The 20038-nt window shown below is 35.8% G+C and overlaps 1 protein-coding gene across 1 annotated transcript; it reads left to right on the top strand.

The window, feature by feature from the left end:
- The first annotated feature begins 2327 nt into the window (after positions 1-2327).
- On the top strand, positions 2328-4469 carry LOC135783340 (interleukin-3 receptor class 2 subunit beta-like). The gene is made up of 7 exons (XM_065294030.2): positions 2328-2434; positions 2554-2686; positions 2958-3081; positions 3174-3261; positions 3364-3463; positions 3545-3681; positions 3783-4469. Exons 2-7 carry the CDS (start codon positions 2599-2601, stop codon positions 4035-4037), a joined length of 792 nt encoding a protein of 263 aa, XP_065150102.1. The 5' UTR covers positions 2328-2434; positions 2554-2598; the 3' UTR covers positions 4038-4469.
- The last annotated feature ends 15569 nt before the right edge of the window (positions 4470-20038 follow it).

Genomic DNA, 20038 nt, shown 5'->3' on the forward strand with positions numbered 1-20038 from the left:
ATGAGTGTGTTACAGAATTGCAAACAAAGTGTATATAATAGTTATATATGTGTATAGTTTTGCTAGGAGTGTGTTGATCATTTGGAAATTGAGTTTAAAGCAGTGAGTTTTGTTTACTGTTCCGCATAAAGAGTGTTGTGCAGTGGATTGTACCTACAGTTTTGCAAAGGTAAAAATTGAGTGCAAAGCAGTCCCGGTACTAGGCTTGCTGGACTGGGGGGGCAATCAGGATTTTTCGGTGGGCAGCCATTTCTCGATTAAAATGATTCATACACTAAATTATGGATGTTTTAATCCAATATTATTTTGCATAGGCTATGTCTTAAAATAAAGTGCCATTTATATGTCCTTTTACACGTTCAAATTTTAAAACTAGATACGATTAGATTTATAATGATTTATAATGTTATAATGATTACACTTAATGTAGTTTTACACATTAAGTCACAGTTAAAGAAATCAGGCAAGCAGGTGATATGAATGCAAAGCTGTACATATAGATATATTTTAGTTCAATGTGTACACTGCATTTAATCTATTATTTCACTTATAGATAAATTAAAGCCATTCTTATACCTACCCAACATATGCCTTTATTCTAAATAAACACTTGTTGGGCACTTTATTTCCACTTCTCAAACATTTTCTTCATGTAAAATAATGTATTTTCAATGTGATATATGTGATAAGCTATATTTTCATTAATTCCTGACCATCATGCTGCTGCAGCAACAACCTCAAATATCACAACAAAGAACAATGCTTTAAATAATCTATACTGAAACATCATGAAAGCAATTTGACATGCATGACAAATTCGTCAAAGGTTATCCTATAACAGCACCAGACAAAAGCACAAGCCCTAAAAAACTGTAAGTGTGTTTGCCACGAGACCAAAGATAAATCAAACTGCTTTGTACATAACACAGCAAATTAGATATTATAATACAACGCAACATTATAAAATACAACGTTTTACCTTACGATGACCTTGTGGAGTGAAAGCTCCTCCTGAACTTAAAAGTCTGTAGATGTTTGCGTGTGAAGATTTTCTCAAGCGCGAGCTGAATGAGCTGATGATGAATGACGATGAAAAAAACGCTAAAATTTGATTGTAAAACTGCACGCGATGCTCAGCTGTTACAATACTGTATATTTACTGTATAACCATCTTATATCAATTATATCTACTATATAGTATGCCACAACCAAACTGCATATTCTAATTTTAATAAACAGAACTACGTACAAAACAAACACATTAAATGCTGCTGGAGACTTGCCATTGGCTGTTGTATTTGAATGAATTCAATTCAATTCAATTTTATTTATATAGCGCTTTTCACAAAAGTCAATTGTTTCAAAGCAGCTTTACATAAATAGAAGCAGTGAAAAGCACAGAAAAACGACAGATAGCACAACAAAATACATGATAGCATGAGCAGTTAAATTTGCTGCGGCTATGACTCAATATTATAAGTGCACGTATTACTAAAGCAACGTATAGAAGAGGAAGCTAGGTAAAGCCCAAAAAGGCTGCCTCCCCGGGGTGAAAAACCCCCTAGGAGAAAAAATGAATATATAATGAGGTGAGTCCAAGAAAGGATAAGGGGCATGTTTTACTATAAAAAAGTTTAAATTTAATATGTGTTGTGTTATTACGTTTATTTAATACTAAATTGCATCGTTTCTAATATATATTTTAAAGATGCAGGGTTTTTTTTAGTTACCGTCATAGAGAACAGTAGTACTTTTTCTGTGAGTTAAATACTGCTGAAGAAACCACTAATGCTTGAATAAGTTAATCAGACAGTAGTGGGCGTGAGCTGCAAACACTAGCTTTGCCAACAGAATACGTCTTATGTATAAAGAGACTCCGTTATTTTATGGTTGGCTGGATATTTTTTGGGGGGCAGAAGGAAAATCTGGGGGGGCAATGCCCCCCCAGCCCCCCGTAGACCCGGCCCTGGTGCAAAGCAGTGTTTGTGTTTTTACTTTTGTAAATTCAGTGAGTGGTTTTGCTATCGGTATTAAAAGTTTTAGAAAATGTGCTATAAGAATCATGGTTAGGGTTTAGGTATTCAGAAAAAAACTGTAAGCCCGAGGCACATCCTTTGGTGGTGAGAGAGAGAGAGAAAATATCGTTCTACTCAGTTTCCGTTTTACGCCCTGAATTTTGGTAAATGCCACATCAACATCAGTGGTTTCATCCACAACTTGTCACCACAGATCAGTGTGTGTGTCGTGTGTGTGTGTGTGTGTGTGTGTGTGTGTGTGTGTGTGTGTGTGTGTGTGTGTGTGTGTTTGTGTGTGTAAGCTGTGTGTGTGTGTGGGAAGAGTGGAAGGGTTTATTTCACTGTGAATCACTCTTTTAACACTGAACTGTGTGTGTCATAGAGTCAGAGGGCTTCAGTCAACCCATCATCTATCACATGTATGTAACGTTCATTTTATATAAGTCTGTACATGTGTGTACGTCTCTGTGTCTGTGTGTTACAAAGAAATAATAGACACGCTGTAGACATTTAACATTCACTGTTCTCTCTTTCTCAGTGTTTGTGGACCAGGATAAGATTTCCAGATTTGTGCTGTGAAGAAATGGGCAGGATGAAAAATCTGACTGTAATTATTACAATGATGATGATGATGATGATGATGTGCCTTCATTCAGCTCTTACAGATCAAAGTAAGATATTGTGTGTGCGTGCGTGTGTGTGTTAGCATAATATGAATTGTACTTTACTAAGCACTGAAATAAACATCATATTACAGATCAATTATTATATCACAGAAATGTTGTCAGTTTGAGCTGTTAAAATTAAACTACAGAGAATGTGATGTTGGAGACTCAGGAGAAATGTTTAGTTAATATTGAGATCTCTGTTTCCAGATGGCAACTGTCTATGAGACAAACTGAGATATCAGAGAGATGTCATAGTTGTTTAATGTACCTTTAGGTTTGGAGTGTTATAATGACTACTGTAACACCTTCACATGCTTGTGGAACACATCAAACGTCCAGATCCAGCCGCCCATCACACCTCAGACAAACTGCTTCCTACATGTAGAGGTTAAAAGAGCGTAAGATATTATATTTATTCACATGTTTACATGCTGAACTTTTCAGTAACTTTTCAGTTATGAATAAATGTTTCTGTATTTCTTTCTGTCAGTGGAGGCAGTGAAACAGAAAAGCAGCAGATGTCCTTCGAGAGCTCAGACCTCAACATCCGCACAGCCAGCGTTGAATTTAAAACACCTGTAAGTTTGTGTTTGGATGAATAACAATAATTTGAGCGTATGTAGACAGGTTTGATTGAACAGTGACAGAGATGTGATGTTGTGTTTTCTTCTTCAATAAAGGGAGGAATCATAATAGGTGCTGCCATCATCTCTGAAAAAGTGATGTGTGAGAACTTTGATGCACCTGTGGTTCAGACACAACACAAAGGCAGGGACAGCGGTAAGCACACAAGATAATAAGAGCGAGAATCACATGAATATCTGGTGTATTTGTGAGCGTGTGCTGTTTGTGTTTTTGCAGTAGTGAAAGTTCTGCCTCCTGTGGGAGTGAAAGTTGACGGGCTCAATGTTTCATGGAGTTTTGCTTCCCCAAAATCACAATATTTTCCGGGTCATGTGTTTGAGCTGCAGTACAGATCTGCTGAGCAAAGCTGGACGGTGAGCAGATCATCTTCTCGTTCTCTCTCCTTTATCTTCACAGGAAGAAGTCTTAAAGATAGATACTGTTATAATCATCATTATCATGTGTTTGTGTGCAGGACAGTAAGAGTTTTCAGATCAATGACCCTCATATAAAGCTTCATGAAGATCTGTACTTACATCAGCTGTATGTACTCCGGGTCAGAGCCAAACTTGTTTTTAAAAAAACCAAAACCATCTGGAGCGAGTGGAGCAGTGAGTACAGCTGGACATCTGATGTGGGTGAACCACGCCCGACACCCATAGCTCCTGTACATCATATAGTGTCATCAAAAATTTCTTTTTGTTTATACAATAAAACAAAAAGACATTAGTTACTGCACATCTAGTGACTTATACTGCTGTGAATAGAGAAATGAAATTGTCCCATCTGTTTTATTATTTGATTGAGAACTGAAATCTGCTGTGTACTTTCTGTGACATCATCACTCGGTATCTGGGACGGGATTTCAAAACATCCAGCAGATAAATATGGGAATGTGATATAATAATAATAATGCATGCTGAAGAATGATGTTTATGAATCTGTTTGGATCACATTTACAGGAGTCGGGTTTAGCATCTTCATCTTTATTATTCTGTTTAAATGTAAAACAATCAAATGTTGAGCGTGCCGCTTTTACACTCGTATATTCTCTTCAGTCAAATGAAATGAAGGTTTACAGTAATGGATCCTACCTTAGCTCCTCAAGTGCATAACGCTTTTATTATTGTGTTTTTAGTTTATTTTTAATCATCTATTTATATAATCATCATAATCATTTTATAATCATTAGTTATCCATATGATTGTTTATTTGATTATTCAATAATATTTTTATTATCAATTTAATTATTATCATTTTTCATCATATTATTGTTTATATATTTATTCATTCATTCTATTTCTATATTTTATATTTTATATGTTTATTCATTAATTCATTATATTTCTATATTTTATATGTTTATTCATTCATTCATTCATTATATTTCTATATTTTAAATGTTTATTCATTTATTCATTAATTCATTATATTTCTATATTTTATGTTTATTCATTCATTCATTATATCTCTATATTTTATGTTTATTCATTTATTCATTCATTCATTATATTTCTATATTTTAAATGTTTATTCATTTATTCATTTATTCATTAATTCATTATATTTCTATATTTTATGTTTATTCATTTATTCATTAATTCATTATATTTCTATATTTTATGTTTATTCATTCATTCATTATATTTCTATATTTTATGTTTATTCATTCATTCATTATATTTCTATATTTAATGTTTATTCATTCAGTCATTCATTCATTATATTTCTATATTTTATGTTTATTCATTCATTTATTCATTCCTTCATTATATTTCTATATTTGACATGTTTATTAATTTATTAATTTAATTCATTATATTTTTATATTTTGTTTATTCGTTTATTCATTATATTTCTATATTTTATGTTTATTCATTTATTCATTATATTTCCATATTTTATTTGTTTATTCAGTCATTCATTCGTTCATTATATTTCTATATTTTGAACTTAAAGTGGCAATGAATCTGTTGATATTATTGTTTTATACTGAGGTCTACTTATGATGTTCCGTGGCTTTTTAACATTCAAAAACATCAAAAGCAATAAGTAAGAGGCTATTTTGTAACATGGTTCCGATGCTGTCCGGAGAAGGGATGGGCCGCATTGAAGACCGTAAACGCCCACTGCTATGATTGGATAGCTTACTTCCCTGTCATTACATGTGGGGAAATGTTTTAAAAACATTAATTTGTAAAAATAGCAGCCGAACACATGAGCCACAATAGGTTCTGGGTGCTATATGATACACATAAATGACAATACGTATAGTAAAGTAGAAACAAAACTTTAAACTCGATGTGACTAAATTACCGTATACAACACAGTAAGCGCGCATGAGAATCTAAACTGCGGCTGATAAATCCTTATCAATAACTTTGTATATTTCTATTGTGCTTGTGTGGTTGCTCTTACATACACGTAACGTTAAATACCACATTAGATGATAAAAAAAACGTTGTTGAGTGTTTGACCTTTGAAACGCAACTTGCCTAAATTCAGAAAATCAGAATCTAAATTGCAGCTGTTAAGTCCATGGGCGGAAATCCCGGGGGGGTCGGGGGGGACAGGACCCCCCCTATCTAAGGGTTGTCCCCCCTAAAATATCATTAAAATATGTGTATTGAAAATAATTTAATGATTTATAACACTTAAAATAGTTGTGTACGAAGTGAAACAATACAAATGCAAACGGAGCAACAACAAAAAAACGTTTTAAACATTTTGATTCCCCCTCCCTTGCCTCACAGTGGTTTGGTCCACTGCCCGCGCCCCTTTTACCTCACCACCGACACACAGTCCGGTGGTAGAGAAGTGTACGGAGCCGACGCGAATACAACGTTTCCCATCACTTATCAGTTTATCCTCATATGTTTTAAAACTGGACTATTTTGACATATAAACATGAACACATTTCGTTTTCTGAGAACAGAAACAGATAAACGATCAAGAAAACATTTTATGTATTCATGCAGAGGTGAAAGTAACAAATTACATTTACTCACCTTGGTGTAACTGAGGTTTTTTTGTGTACTTTTACTTTGAGTAGTTTTTAAAATCTGTACTTTACTTTTACTTAAGTATGTTTAAAGTATTGAAGACTACTTCGCAACATGTTAAATCATATCCGTTACTGAGTAAAAATAAATAAAAAAGTAAGGTGATAAAGACGCGCCACGGATGATTGATTGATGGGCGGGGGAACGCGCAAAAAGAACCATGGAGAGGGACGAGACAGGCGCGGGCTAATGCAGACCCTCAATTCAATTCTTATGAAAGAAACCCCTGGCCATTGACGCAAAGCGATTGTTTCATTCAGGTAGGGTTCATGCTCTTGAGTACGGAGTTTGAGAATTGCCGACCGGGTTTTAACCGCTAATTTGCACGACGCGTTTTTAATACATGCGCATTATCTTCCGAGGTCTAGCAGCTTCGCGTCAAGTCAAACAACTTAAGAACGTCCTCGAGAATGCGCATGTCATTAGACATTGCAGAGAGAGAGAGAGAGAGAGAGAGCGAGAGAGAGAGATTGAAAGACATCAGGTACACAGGTCTGGGAAACTAGAATAAAATAAACGTATAAAGGATGTATAGTGTATAGCCATGGCACTCATCTCATTATATGCTCATTTATGTATATAGTTTAATAACTTAATGTATGTTACCAGCAATACATCAATTACAACCTTACTATAATGATTGTATTTACTAGCTGCTGACCTCATATTATTTTTGCTTCAAAAGTGCATAACTCACCTGTAAAAATCGTTAAATAATTCCATAAATGTTTCTTAGTTATAAAAAAGCTTTTTATTTTATTAACTTTTTGTTATTGCACTTTAATTGTAAAGATGTTAACAATTAAAAACATAGTTTGAGATGTATATATCCTTCCTTTTTGAACTATACTAGAAACCTCTCCCCGCTGTAAAAAAGTAGCTTTAAAATGACTTACTTTTTACTTGAGTAGATTTTTAGACCAGTAACTTTACTTTTACTTAAGTAAAATATTATTAAAGTAACTTTACTTTTACTTAAGTAGAATATTTTATTACTCTTTTCACCTCTGCATTCATGTGTATTAAAATTAAATTTGCATCCGTTCATAGAGAAAGAGAAACGTTTTCTATCTGTACACATTTCCTTTGCCCGTATTATTGGTGTCCCCTTCAAAAATTGTTCTTGAAAAATTTTATGTTTATTGTCCCCCCCAACATTTAGATGAAATTTTCGCCCCTGGTTAAGTCCTTATCACTAACTTTGTATATTTCTATTGTTATATTACAGTTATATTGTTAAGTGCTGCACCTTTATTAATCGTTTAATGTTTTTAGTAAATTAGACACGGATGTTACAACGGACATATCAAAGCAATCTCTAACAAAGCAATAGTGAAATGTAGTAATTTAGTAAAATGTTTTACTCACTGTGCACACAATACTTGCCATTGCTGTCAGATCCAATATTAGTGGTGCTTTTAATCACAGTCTCTCTGCAAATCCAGCATCGACTTGTGGCTTCTTTACAAATGAATCTGCGGTACACAAAGTAAACAAACACTTCCCACGCCAGCTGGAACTTCTTCAAAAACAAACTTTAACCACACATTCCTAATTTTATGTTCCGAGCCTCCGAGTTAAAGGACAAGTTTGGTATTTTACACTTAAAGCCCTGTTTTCAGATTGTTTATTATGAAATAGAACAGTTTTGACTGAAATTTGGAGATATGCTGCTGGTCTGAGAATTTTCGGTTCTGTGGTACACCCCCACAATGGCTGCACAGGTGCACTGGAACAATCCTTCCTAAAATGCATTAAACTTTTGTTTACAAAGACCGAGTGGTTGGGGTGTTCACTGATATGCTCACACAAAAATCGCTGCAAAAGATGCTTTCCAACAGGTTTTATCGTAGTTTTTGTTCAACTTCATTGACTTGTATTAGATATGCTTTGAGGTACGGTTTTACTCCGCGTTGGGAATGTTGTTTGTATTCTTGCAATTGTCAAAGGTGGATTATTGCCATTGATTGGGCTGGAGTGTTTATTATTCAAGCTCTCAGCGGAAGAATATACGGGTGTGAAGCGTTTGGAAATTAGGTCCACAAGTTTACAACGAATGCTAAAACACCTGTTGGAAAGCATCTTTTGCAGCGATTTTTGTGTGAGCATATCAGTGAACACCCCTGACCACTCGGTGAGTTTCACGTCTTTGTAAATGAAAGTTTAAAGGCACACCGCAGAACTTTTTGGCCACTAGGGGGCGCTAGACATGTATTTTTCACGCCTAGCGCCCCTAGAGGCCACAAGCGCCGCAGCACTGTCGCAAAGGAAAAGAACTGGCTAACCTTAAAACTTAAAACTAAACTAAAAACTAAACCTTTAAAAACTAAACGCTAAACGATCAACATTTTGAGGCATCAGGGAGAAACACAGTCATGTTACAACTTTCTGATGAGGAACTCATGGCAGAAGTCATTTCTCAATCTGAAGGTTGCAGACTCCGGATGTCGTATTTCTAAGCTGCATACGTCCTCAAGACTGTCTTATTTCAGAATATTAACAATTATAAAGTTGACTATTATACTTAGTTAATCGTAAATTGTTGCAGTATGCTTATGACTTGCGAATGTAATGCTCAGTTTACCTTAATAAACCAGGCTTGATGACGTATGCAGCCTGCATATTTGACCTCCGGAGGCTGCAGCCTTCCAATTGAGAAACGACCAGAAGTATTTCCTTGCCTTTTTCGAAACAAATATTGTTGCATCGTCTCTCTCTCCCTTGCCACCAGGATTTTCCGCAATGGCGCTCGTTTTTCCTCTCTTTTGTGTGAAAATTGTCGCTCCAAATCCAAGTAAACCGATGTGTTTAGGTCTGCCGCTTTGTAATACGTCACGCGAGTGACAGCGGAACACAGCAAATGAGGAAGAGAGAAGAGAGAAACGCTCGGATCTGATTGGTGAATGAATAGGGTTTGGTTTTACACTGTGTGAGTTTGAGCAAGTTTGACTGCTATAGCATCCTGGATTGTAATGTAAATACTATAAACAGTAAAAGAAAGGTAAATACTTGAACACGTGAATGCAGTATCTGAATACAGGGAACAATATGCAAGATAATTGCCGTCATTTATAAAGATCGCATCTATGTATGAATCAAGATCGTGAGTTTATATAAAAATTGCCTTAAAGGAGAATCGAACCTGGGTCACCCATGTCATATGTCCGTGACATTAAAACAGTGCCACAGAGTCACACAATAGAAGTTGCTCTCTACACTCCTTAAGTAGCCTCCAGCAAAATTCACGTTAAAAAAGTGTGGAGGAAGTGACGTATGCCGTAAAGCAGTCGAATTTTTGTCGTTTTTTTGTGCTCTGGTTACTACCCGAAACCCTAAGTTTTAAAGTACGAGTAAAAGCGATACAGACCCCGTCAGGCTATGGTAGACATGTCATTTAACATATTTTAAGTCGATGTACTATCACAAGGGTCTTGAAAATGTATTATGAAGGTTGAAAAATTACATGGTGTCGCTTTAATGCATTTTAGGAAGGATTGTTCCAGTGCACCAATGCAGCCATTGTGAGGGTGGGGGGGAACCGAAAATTCTCGGGCCAGCAGCCCAAATCTCATTCAAAACCATTCTATTTCATCTTAAACAATCTGAAAACAGGGCTTTAAGTGTAAAATACCGAACTTGTCCTGTAAGCGGCTCTGTTGTTCCCAAACGGTTCTTCCACAACCGAACACTCCGTTTCTATGGGTACTCATAACAGATTGTTATAACATTTAGCAATCTTTAAAGACATGTTTACTGATTGTTGAGACACTGCATGGTTTGCTTAGCCCCTTGCCCACACGTGTGCCATGCGAAGCTGTGTGCGGGGCTACAAAAGTGGTCTTTGTATTTTGGGTTTGGGGAGGTGTTTCAATTCTAATCTGACATCACATTTCTGCAGATTCCTGAACCAACCGTTTTTTTTTGTTTGTTTGTTTTTTGCTTGGTGCCAAAAACTATTACGTCTCAGTAAAAATTACATTTTCAGTTCTGAAGCTTGCAGGATGTTCATTTAAGTATGATGACCTCTTATATAACAGAATATCAAGTTAAAAAAGAATTTTTGATTCAATGCCCTTTTACAGTTTTTTTCGATTGCTAAACGACAGTGAGCACAACTGGAGCTACATGTGCAAAACTCTAACTACAGTCTGCACTACCAAAAGTCACCTGAGCACAACTCTACACACATGGCTCAAAACAGCTCCGTGCAGCCAAACACTAAACACAACCCTCACTGAGATAACACACACTGTCACTCACAACACACTGAGAGGAAAAACACTAACATCAAACACCAATACACAAAATACTAACTTTATATCTTTACAGTTTTAACAATTTCAGTGATGTCACACCAAGTAATGTTTTCTTTAAAGAATGATTTATTTATTGATTTATCACATTATTTTTTTAGAACACCATAATTTTTTAAGGTAAATGAAAATTAGCAGTTTGCTTCAGTTGTCTGTAGTAATTTACGGAATTACAGTAATGAGAAAAAAAGGTAGAAACTTAAAGTACATGAAAGGTAATATTATATATAAATGAAATACATATATGAAATTTAAATTTATATTTATATGAAATTGCAATCAGCAGTGTTTGAAAGGCACAAGGCTGAAATCAATTGTGTTTTGAATGTGTGGTTCACAGTTTTGACAGCAGTGTGTTAGCATTTGAACAAAGTGCTGTAAATCCACAGTGTTGTGCAGGTTGTGGTTAAAGTCATGGGATAAGTGTGTAAAGTATTGAAAACTGTGTTCAAGCAATGAAAAACGAACTAGAGTTTGGTCCACATGAACTGCTGCTGTGCAGACTGTAGTTAGAGTTTTGCACATGTGACTCCAGTTGTGCCCACTGGCGTTTAGCAATCGAAAAAAACTGTAATATGTCTTATTAATTTCATTGTTGTTCAATCTCATATTTGTGAAGTTTCATGAGCTGTCCAGTCTGTGTATGTTGAATGTTTATGGAAGCTCAATTTTATGGGGGCTAGAAAGTAATATTTAGTTGGTTGTCATATAGACTTTCACTGCTAGATGGGAGTAGATCTTACACAGCTTTAAAGACACCTAAAAATATTTTAGAGTGTACATAATAAAAATGTGTGAATGAAACCGAAAACTCTTAACCACCTTTCTGAAATGGGCCCTTGATCTAACAACAAAGATGATGAGATTTGGGATTATTTCAGGGTGCAGAAGACCCATTCTTCATATATACCTGATCCCAGCAAATACACTGATTTAAACTAATATCATAAAGGAAATTTTGTGTTAAGTGTTTTAATATGCTGTGTTACTTTTTCAATTTTGTTTTATTGCAGCCTGATTTAAATGTGTTTTATTAGGGATAGTTGACTTTAAAATGAAAATTCTGTTATTATTTACTCTCGCTCATGTTGTTTCTAAACCTGTATGATTTTTTTTTCCTGATGAACACAAAAGAAGATATTTTGAGAAATTATGGTAAACTCACAGCAGATAGTGACCATTGACTACCATATGAATTCTGGGAAACAAAATTAGAAGGAAACTACAGAAAAAGGTTGATGAGGATTTCTGGTTCCCAGAATGCTTTACGAGGCTGTTATTTTAGTTTCATAAGCCCCTATTTTCCTGTATACGTTTTAGTTCCTTGGGGGTAAAAATGACCCCAGAAATCAAAAGAGTGATTACAAAAAATATATAAATTTTTAATGATACAAAAACGATATCAATTGTTTTGTTTAATTTGCATCTATACATTAAAGGGATAGTTCGGCCAAAAACGATATTAAACCCATGATTTACTCACCCCCAAGCTGTCCGAGTTGCATATGTCCATCGTTTTTCAGACAAACACATTTTCGGATATTTTAGAAAATATTTTAGATCTTTCAGTTGATTAAATGTAATGTTACGGGGTCCAGCAATAGTCCACGACCTTCAAGTCCAAAAAAGTGCGTCCATCCTTCACAAATTAAATCCAAACGGCTCCAGGATGATAAACAAAGGTCTTCTGTGGGTAATCCGTGCGGCGTTGTTGTAGAAATATCCATATTTAAAATGTTATTAACGTTATAAACTACCTTCCGGTAGCGCCGCCATCTTAGACTCAGGAGAGAGTATTAGCGTAGTGTACGCACTTTTCTTAGTGACGTATGACAAATTCGGAGGGCGGGGGCACAGAGCAGCAGCAGAGAAACTCTGTACGCTGCAAAGCTCTCATCCTGAATGCGCATCACTCTAAGATGGCGGCGCTACCGGAAGGTAGTTTATAACATTAATAACATTTTAAATATGGATATTTCTACAACAACACCGCACGGATTACCCACAGAAGACCTTTGTTTATCATCCTGGAGCCGTTTGGATTTAATTTGTGAAGGATGGACGCACTTTTTTGGACTTGAAGGTCGTGGACTATTGCTGGACCCCGTGACATTACATTTAATGAACAGAAAGATCTAAAATATTTTCTAAAATATCCGAAAATGTGTTTGTCTGAAAAACGATGGACATATGCAACTCGGACAGCTTGGGGGTGAGTAAATCATGGGTTTAATATCGTTTTTGGCCGAACTATCCCTTTAATGCTGTGTTTTGGGAGATATGAAGTATTTACCACTCAATTCCTATACTACACCATTAGCTTGCCTGTAAAATATCAAATTTTTATAAAAAATTCACAGAAAGTATGATCTAAATTTGATTTAAATTGTTTTTAGATACTGATCTAGATGTTATGTGACCAGCAGATGCCCATATAGACCCTGTGTGTGTGTGTGTGTGTGTGTGTGTGTGTGTGTGTGTGCGTGCGTGCGTGCGTGCGTGCGTGCGTGCGTGCGTGCGTGCGTGTGTGTGCGTGTGTGATTGAGCATGTCTTTTCTATATTGCATTTGTGCTCTAGTACCAGATTTATTCTGGATGCATTGATTTTTAAAAAGTTTATTTATTTGACAAATAAAAAGGAAAAAAAATATTTTTTGCATTTCCCATTTATTTCAATTGGGGTCATTTTACCCCCAAAGGGGACTCTTTTGGTAAAAAAATTTATTATACCTATTTAGAACGACTGAATCAAGCCTAGTTTTTATATGAATCTTGACAGATAATCTGGAATAGTCACAAAATCTTATTTCAGTGAGATGACGGAAACCATGTTTTTAAACCAAAGGAAAGTGGCTTGGGGGTAAGATTGACCCCAAGGGACTTATTAGGGTTAATGTTCATAAAAATTTGAACAAATTGTTGCAAGTAAATAACATAAATATAAATCTACAGTAAATTACTGGCAAACAGCTTCATAACAGCATTTTTTATGGTGATATCACATCCAAATCTCAATATTTATTACTTTGAAATGTATTATAAATGTTGACTTTCCTGAGAAAAAGACCCCTGTGATCATATTGAGAAATGTCTCAAACCGTGCTCAGATGTGAGAAATCCACATTAAAACCTTTTAAACAAAACATCTATAAAAGAGTAGCAGATATTATATTTGTGATCTGGCAACCCAACATAAAATGTACAAATGAACTCGCGCACACACATTTTTTTATTTCGTTAATCTGTTGTGAGGATTTCCTTGTGACTGTATATTGAGCCAGTAATGATTTTCACCATTACTGTTAAATCTGATTCTCACACAAACATTTCTATGTTCATTTTTAAAATATTCCCACCAGGACATTTTCATTGTTGACTGCTCCTCACACAAGGGTGCTGTGCAGTTTTACTGTACTTTTGGGGATATTTGGCAAAAGTGACACAAACGCACGCACGCACACAGAGTCTGGTGTTAAAACTCATCTCCGTCATGTACAGAGGAATTAATTCAATAACTCATCTCACAACAAACACACATTTCATATGCACACAGACACACACACATACAGCGAGAGAGAAAGAAAAGTGCAAACGGTGTAATTTTCTCCACAATTACATGTAATGATGTTGTAATGAGACAGTCACCAACGGACTTGAGTTGGAAAATATAATCACATGCATTAGTTTGTCTGAGCTTTTCTCCGATCTCAAATCTATCAGATTTTCAAAGCTGATCTGTGGATCCATTCATCAGCGTCAGGGTAACTTTACACAGGAGAACGTGTTCATTTATTTGGGGCTTAGAGAGAGTGTGTGTGTGCGCATGTGCATGTGTGTGTGTGCGCATGTGCATGCATGTGTGTGTGTGTGTGTGTGTGTGTGTGCGCGCGTGTGCATGTGCGTGCGTGCGTGCGTGTGTGTGTGTGTGTGTGTGTGTGCCTCTGCTGAATAAATCTGACAGCAGCATTAGAAAAAGACAATGTTTCATATTTTAATCTCAACACAAACACACAGTTGATTAAATAATAAATTGCTACAATTATTACGCTTTTAAACACAATAGGTTCATTAGGTGTTACTGTGTATACTGTATGCTAGAAAGATTATACAGAACAACAAGAACCTTTGGCACGTTATGCATTTACACTATTTACAAGTTTGGCATTTGCAAGTGATGTTTGTAAGTGGATTTTTTTATTAACAAAACTTTTATGATGCACTTTTACAGTTTTGCATTTCAGCTGTATTAGAAAATGATTAAATGTTCTGGCAATAAAACTATAACTAAATCCATAAAATGTTATTATCTCATGTTTGAAACCCCTGAAAGGTTCTTTATAAAACTTCATAATGACTGAACCCTTAGAAATGCTTCTGTATGAAACCTTTTAAGGGTTTCAAATATCACCACTAAGATTTAGCATCGAATCATTTCCTCTAAAGGAGAATGATGATTTAGTTGGTTTAAAAACGGCATTTTCATTTTAAAACGATTGTGTGTTTGCAATCTTAATTTGCTTCATGATGAAATAGAATACATTATTCAACACTGTACATGTTTCTTATAATATTCGCACAATGTCATTACATTGCATTTTCATCAGTAAGTCGGTTAAAAAACTTTTTGCATATTTTTATCCTTATTCTACATTTTTGCAACAATAACAGTAAGAAAACAGTAAAATACTGTAAATACTATTCACTGTAAACAATTTGCTGTAATAATGCAGCTGGTTGCCAGTAATTTACTGTAGAAGATAAAGACTGAAAATCTTTGGTCAAACTGTGGCCAGCAAATAACATAAATGTAAAATCTACAGTAAGTTACTGGCAGCTAGATGCCAGTAATACTGTAATTAATACAGACATTTTTTACAATGTATAATAAAAACCAAGAAACACATGTTAAAATCAAAGCTTAAAGTATCTGTATTTATTTATCACAAATGGTCAGGATGAATCAAGTGCACTGAATTTTGGGTAAACTGCAAATATTGGCCGCTCATCCTCCTGTGCACATGTAAACCAATAATCATCTCAACACTTTTTTCTTAACTTTTGACCTTTTTCTCTATGTCTATCTATCCATCACGTTTAATCTGAGTTTTAAAAGCCACACTGTGCTCTCAATGAGATCAGACATGAACGCTAACAGATCTCCTATCGAAGATTTGATTACTTTCGTGCAGAAATACAGGTGTGCCTTCTGAGAATATCTGTTGTCAGAAAAACATTTCTCCTTCATCCTCTTATTCTGTTTAAAATTGCATTAAGATACAGCACTTTAGTTATTTAACAGTTTAATGTATAAATCCTCTTGATGCATTTACAGCATAAACAGTAATGAAATTACTCGCCAGGCGGACAGATTCACGTCAAAAATCCAATAAAACAAGGTTTGAAACGCTTTGAAAAGTTGAGAATCTAATTTTGACCATTAACAAGTTTTAGTCCGGTATGTAAGACTGAAACATTTCATTCTTCATTGCTGGAGAACATTTACTGTAATTGTCAAGTCAATTGCGTGCGTGTGTGTGTGTGCACATCAAACACGCACACACAGACTTGATTCCACTTATTGAATTATACACCACTTACTGAAGAACTGAGCCTTATATATTTACCTAAACAAAAAGATCAGTGTGGATATTGATATGGTGTCTGTGCTGTGAACAGTGCACACAAACGCCTCAGAAACGCTTAGTGGGCCACAGACAAGAGTGCCGCTTACTGGCCAAAAAGACAGATCCAAAAACACAAATGCATTGTGTCTTTATTTACATTTTCTCGTGTGTCATTTTTTGAAGGGTCTTTGTGTTGCTGTTATTTAAAATAAAACAATAAATAAAAACCAAACAGACAGAAGCATCATAAAGAAGTCATCTGTGTGTTCGAGTATAGTTCAGTGCTGAAGCCCACACTGATAAAAATGTATATCTTGTAAGTCGCTCTGGATAAAAGCATCTGCCAAATGCATAAGTGTAAATGTAATCTATACAATGTGCTGTATTTTCAATCAAACTGGGAACAAATCAGTCAAAATCTCTTGCTTAGATCTCATGTGTTCAGATGAAATAATGGCCTGCGGTTTTAAGCTGACATGTGGATGAGTCTATACTGACACATTTGGGTGAACTAATTTTGAGTCTGCGGATGAAAATACAAAGCTGTGTCTCCTCCTGCTGGTGAAAGAGTGAAGCACATGATCAGATTTTAATCTGCAGAGAGCTCAAATTCACCATTACACTGTAAATTAACAACAGTTCAGATCGAATTCATCTTCATTCACGTTCCCTGCGGCTCTTTAAGCACAGATGAAGATGAAGAGGGATTTGTAGATAACATTTTTAATCTCCTCACTATCGGTTTCATAGACGACTCCGAGTCACAGAGAGACGTGCAGTTTGAGATGATCCTGATCAGAGATATTCAAGGCTGAGCTCCTATCTGAATGAGATTATACTGCGTGTGTTTTCATGTCTCACAGGTCAAAGCTTTACATCTGTAGAGCAGATTATAGTGCGAGTCTGGATTTAACACTATAATCACAGCTGGATTTGGACACAGACTGCTCTCATTCTGCCAAAAACAAGACTAGAATGCAATGTATTTGCCCTGTTTGGACCCAGATTTACTGTATATATCAAGTGCTGTCCCAGTATTTTGACAGACACTAAAGATGGATCTGTTCGGCTCTGGGCTCTTCAGATAGACCCGCTGCTGTTGCATGGGCCATAAACCTCTCCATGCAGGTTTTAAAGGCAAATGTGTTGACCTTCAGTACTGAGGTTTGTTATTGGCCCTAGTGAACAATATGGAGCTTTAAATCCGTTTAAATTAATTTGTCTAAATGACTAAATCTCCAGCATCTTCTTGGAGGCCAAACAGACCACCAGGACAACAGGAGGCAACCTGAAAAACAGACAAAGCCAACAGAGAGCTGTAGGGTGAGGTAGGCGAACCCTAGGGTTAACACAAACTCAAGATATTTTTATGTGCCTTTTAAAGGGCAGATGTTAGCTGTGTCCTAATTCGAAGGGCAAATTCCAAAGGCAGCAATCTAAGACTGATTGCATCCCAGCAGCGCACATGAAGTTCAGTAAGGCCGTCCCAATTAAAAGTCTGCTTAAAATCCAACCTCAGAATGCGTCCTTCTTTCTCTGGGCAGCGAAAGAGAACGAATGGATCCTGCACATCCTATGCTATCCCGAGATTCATTGCGTGCATATAACGGCAGTGGCGCAAAAATGGAGTATGCATTGCATGGGGTGCACAAGAGAGGGCGCCATTGTGCCAAAATAAAAGATGTGAATAGAAAAAATTATAAAACGAATAATAAAAAGTAGGGATGGATGGATAAATCGGCCGATGATGCTTGCTATGCTTCTCAATAGATTATGGTGAAATGCCGCTACATCTAAAGGCCAGAGGGCGCTCTCGTGCAGAAACTCAATATGGGCCACAGACACTTTTTACACATGCATCGCCAGGAAATCTCTTAAGGTAGATTAAGATTGAGTAATCTTTTTAGGTATTTTCATGATAATAAAGAATATGTTTAATGATTTTGTTTGACGTTGTTTTTTCAAATGCATGTTATAATCGACTCAAACCAACAGTGATTTCACATCGATAAGGACTTGGTGATTAAAAGTCGCAGTACATGAAATAGCTGTGCATAATATCGGCTGTGCCATTCAGAATAGTGATCGGCCACATATTTTTAGTGTATATCGGGATTTATTGTCCCATACCTAATAAAAAGTTTATTTGTTAAATATAATACAAAATTAATCATGGCATTTAAAAAAGTATAAGTTATATTATAAGTTAAAATATAATTTTATAAAGGGTCAGCCACTAACCCTCAGCGCAGACAAACACAGTCACGTTACTGAAACTGAATGCATTCTGAAGCACAGAAAAGCGGGAACAGATTTGAACATTTTTGGGGGGCCGCCAACAGTGATCTTGCATACCCCTCAACAAATGTGCAGTTTTGCCCCTGGTAATGACTGGATATTTTAAATTAAACATTTGTTAAACCACATGTCACTGTTTTAGTATAAGTTATAATACGTTTTGTATTAATATTATTCTGTGTATTGCCTGTATTTTAAAGGTTGGTTAATTTGATGAACTGTTGGTTAGTTTAATAAACGTGTCATATTTTCTAAAATAAAATAAAAAAAAATTCTGGTTCCATATTTATTTTAATAAGTCAGAAATGTCTCTGCTGTGTCCCACTGACAGGCACAGTGGGCGCGTACAGCAAGTGATGCAACTTATGGATCCTCCATCTTATTTCAGTTTTCTTTGTGGACTTTGGAGGCTGCGGTCTTTAAAGACAGAGTCATCGCCTTCATTGGACGCTTCATTCGTAGGATCCAGCCTTCGAAGTGGGACACAGCTGTTGTCTGGAACTTTAAACATTATCATGCAACATGGGCAGAATACTCCCAAAAAATTATTCATCCACTAAGAATTTTCTTATCAGGAAATGCTTTAATAAGGTTTTAAAGAGCTGCTGGAGGCTTGGTGGTGATGATGTTGGAGTCGACCGACCATCCTTAAGTTTCTTATTTGTACATCAAAATTCATAAAAGTTGTGTTCACTTGTGAAGATCATCTTGATGGACAAAAGTATAAGTGCCACCTATGGACCCTATGGAAAATCCTATTAACTTTTTGCAAGGGAACCCATGTGAAGTTAACTTTTGGGTTGGCCTACAAAAATCTATCATCCCTAAAGCTCTCTGTTTAATGCCCCTTTTTAGGTGGGAGCAAAAATGCACTGTTTTCATGTGTGTACCTTTAAATGCAAATGAGCTACAGCTCCTCACTTCCTTACAAACAGACAATGAGCACTTTGGGTTAAAAATAGATTTGATTAATACAGTCTGAGAAAAAAGTATTTAGAGTACAACTCACTGAGGGTGGAAATATGATAATGCAGGACTATAAGTGGGCGGGGCTTTATCAATGTGACCTCACATTGATAAGAGAATCAAAACAGCACGTCTAATGAGACTGCTCTGGTTTAATGGGATTATTTCTCAAAATATTTCTCAATATTTAGTTTTTTTATTATCCAATCCTAACAAATCATACATTAATGGAAAGCCTATTTATTCACATATTGACCTTTATGACTGGTTTTGTGGTCCAGAGTCACATACCTGCTCCTCATCATGTTTTACTTTAAATCTACGAGAGGGTTTAGTGTAGGACAGGGATTGAAAAATATCATTAGCTTGGTATGGAAGCAATAGAAGTGTGTAAGATATCTTCATTAACATAATGAAACAATCCAGTGTTTGTGTATTTTGATCATCTCTTCTGAATGAATTTTAAAC

The sequence above is a fragment of the Paramisgurnus dabryanus genome, chromosome 7 (assembly GCF_030506205.2).
Source record: "Paramisgurnus dabryanus chromosome 7, PD_genome_1.1, whole genome shotgun sequence".
Classification (NCBI taxonomy): Eukaryota; Metazoa; Chordata; class Actinopteri; order Cypriniformes; family Cobitidae; genus Paramisgurnus; species Paramisgurnus dabryanus.

Bases quoted from the DNA above. Each gene is read 5' to 3' on its own strand.
- LOC135783340 (XM_065294030.2), top strand. From the start codon at position 2,599: ATGGGCAGGATGAAAAATCTGACTGTAATTATTACAATGATGATGATG. The intron at 3,262-3,363 runs GTAAGTTTGTGT...TCTTCAATAAAG, and splicing joins GCGTTGAATTTAAAACACCT to GGAGGAATCATAATAGGTGC. The intron at 3,464-3,544 runs GTAAGCACACAA...GTGTTTTTGCAG, and splicing joins ACACAAAGGCAGGGACAGCG to TAGTGAAAGTTCTGCCTCCT.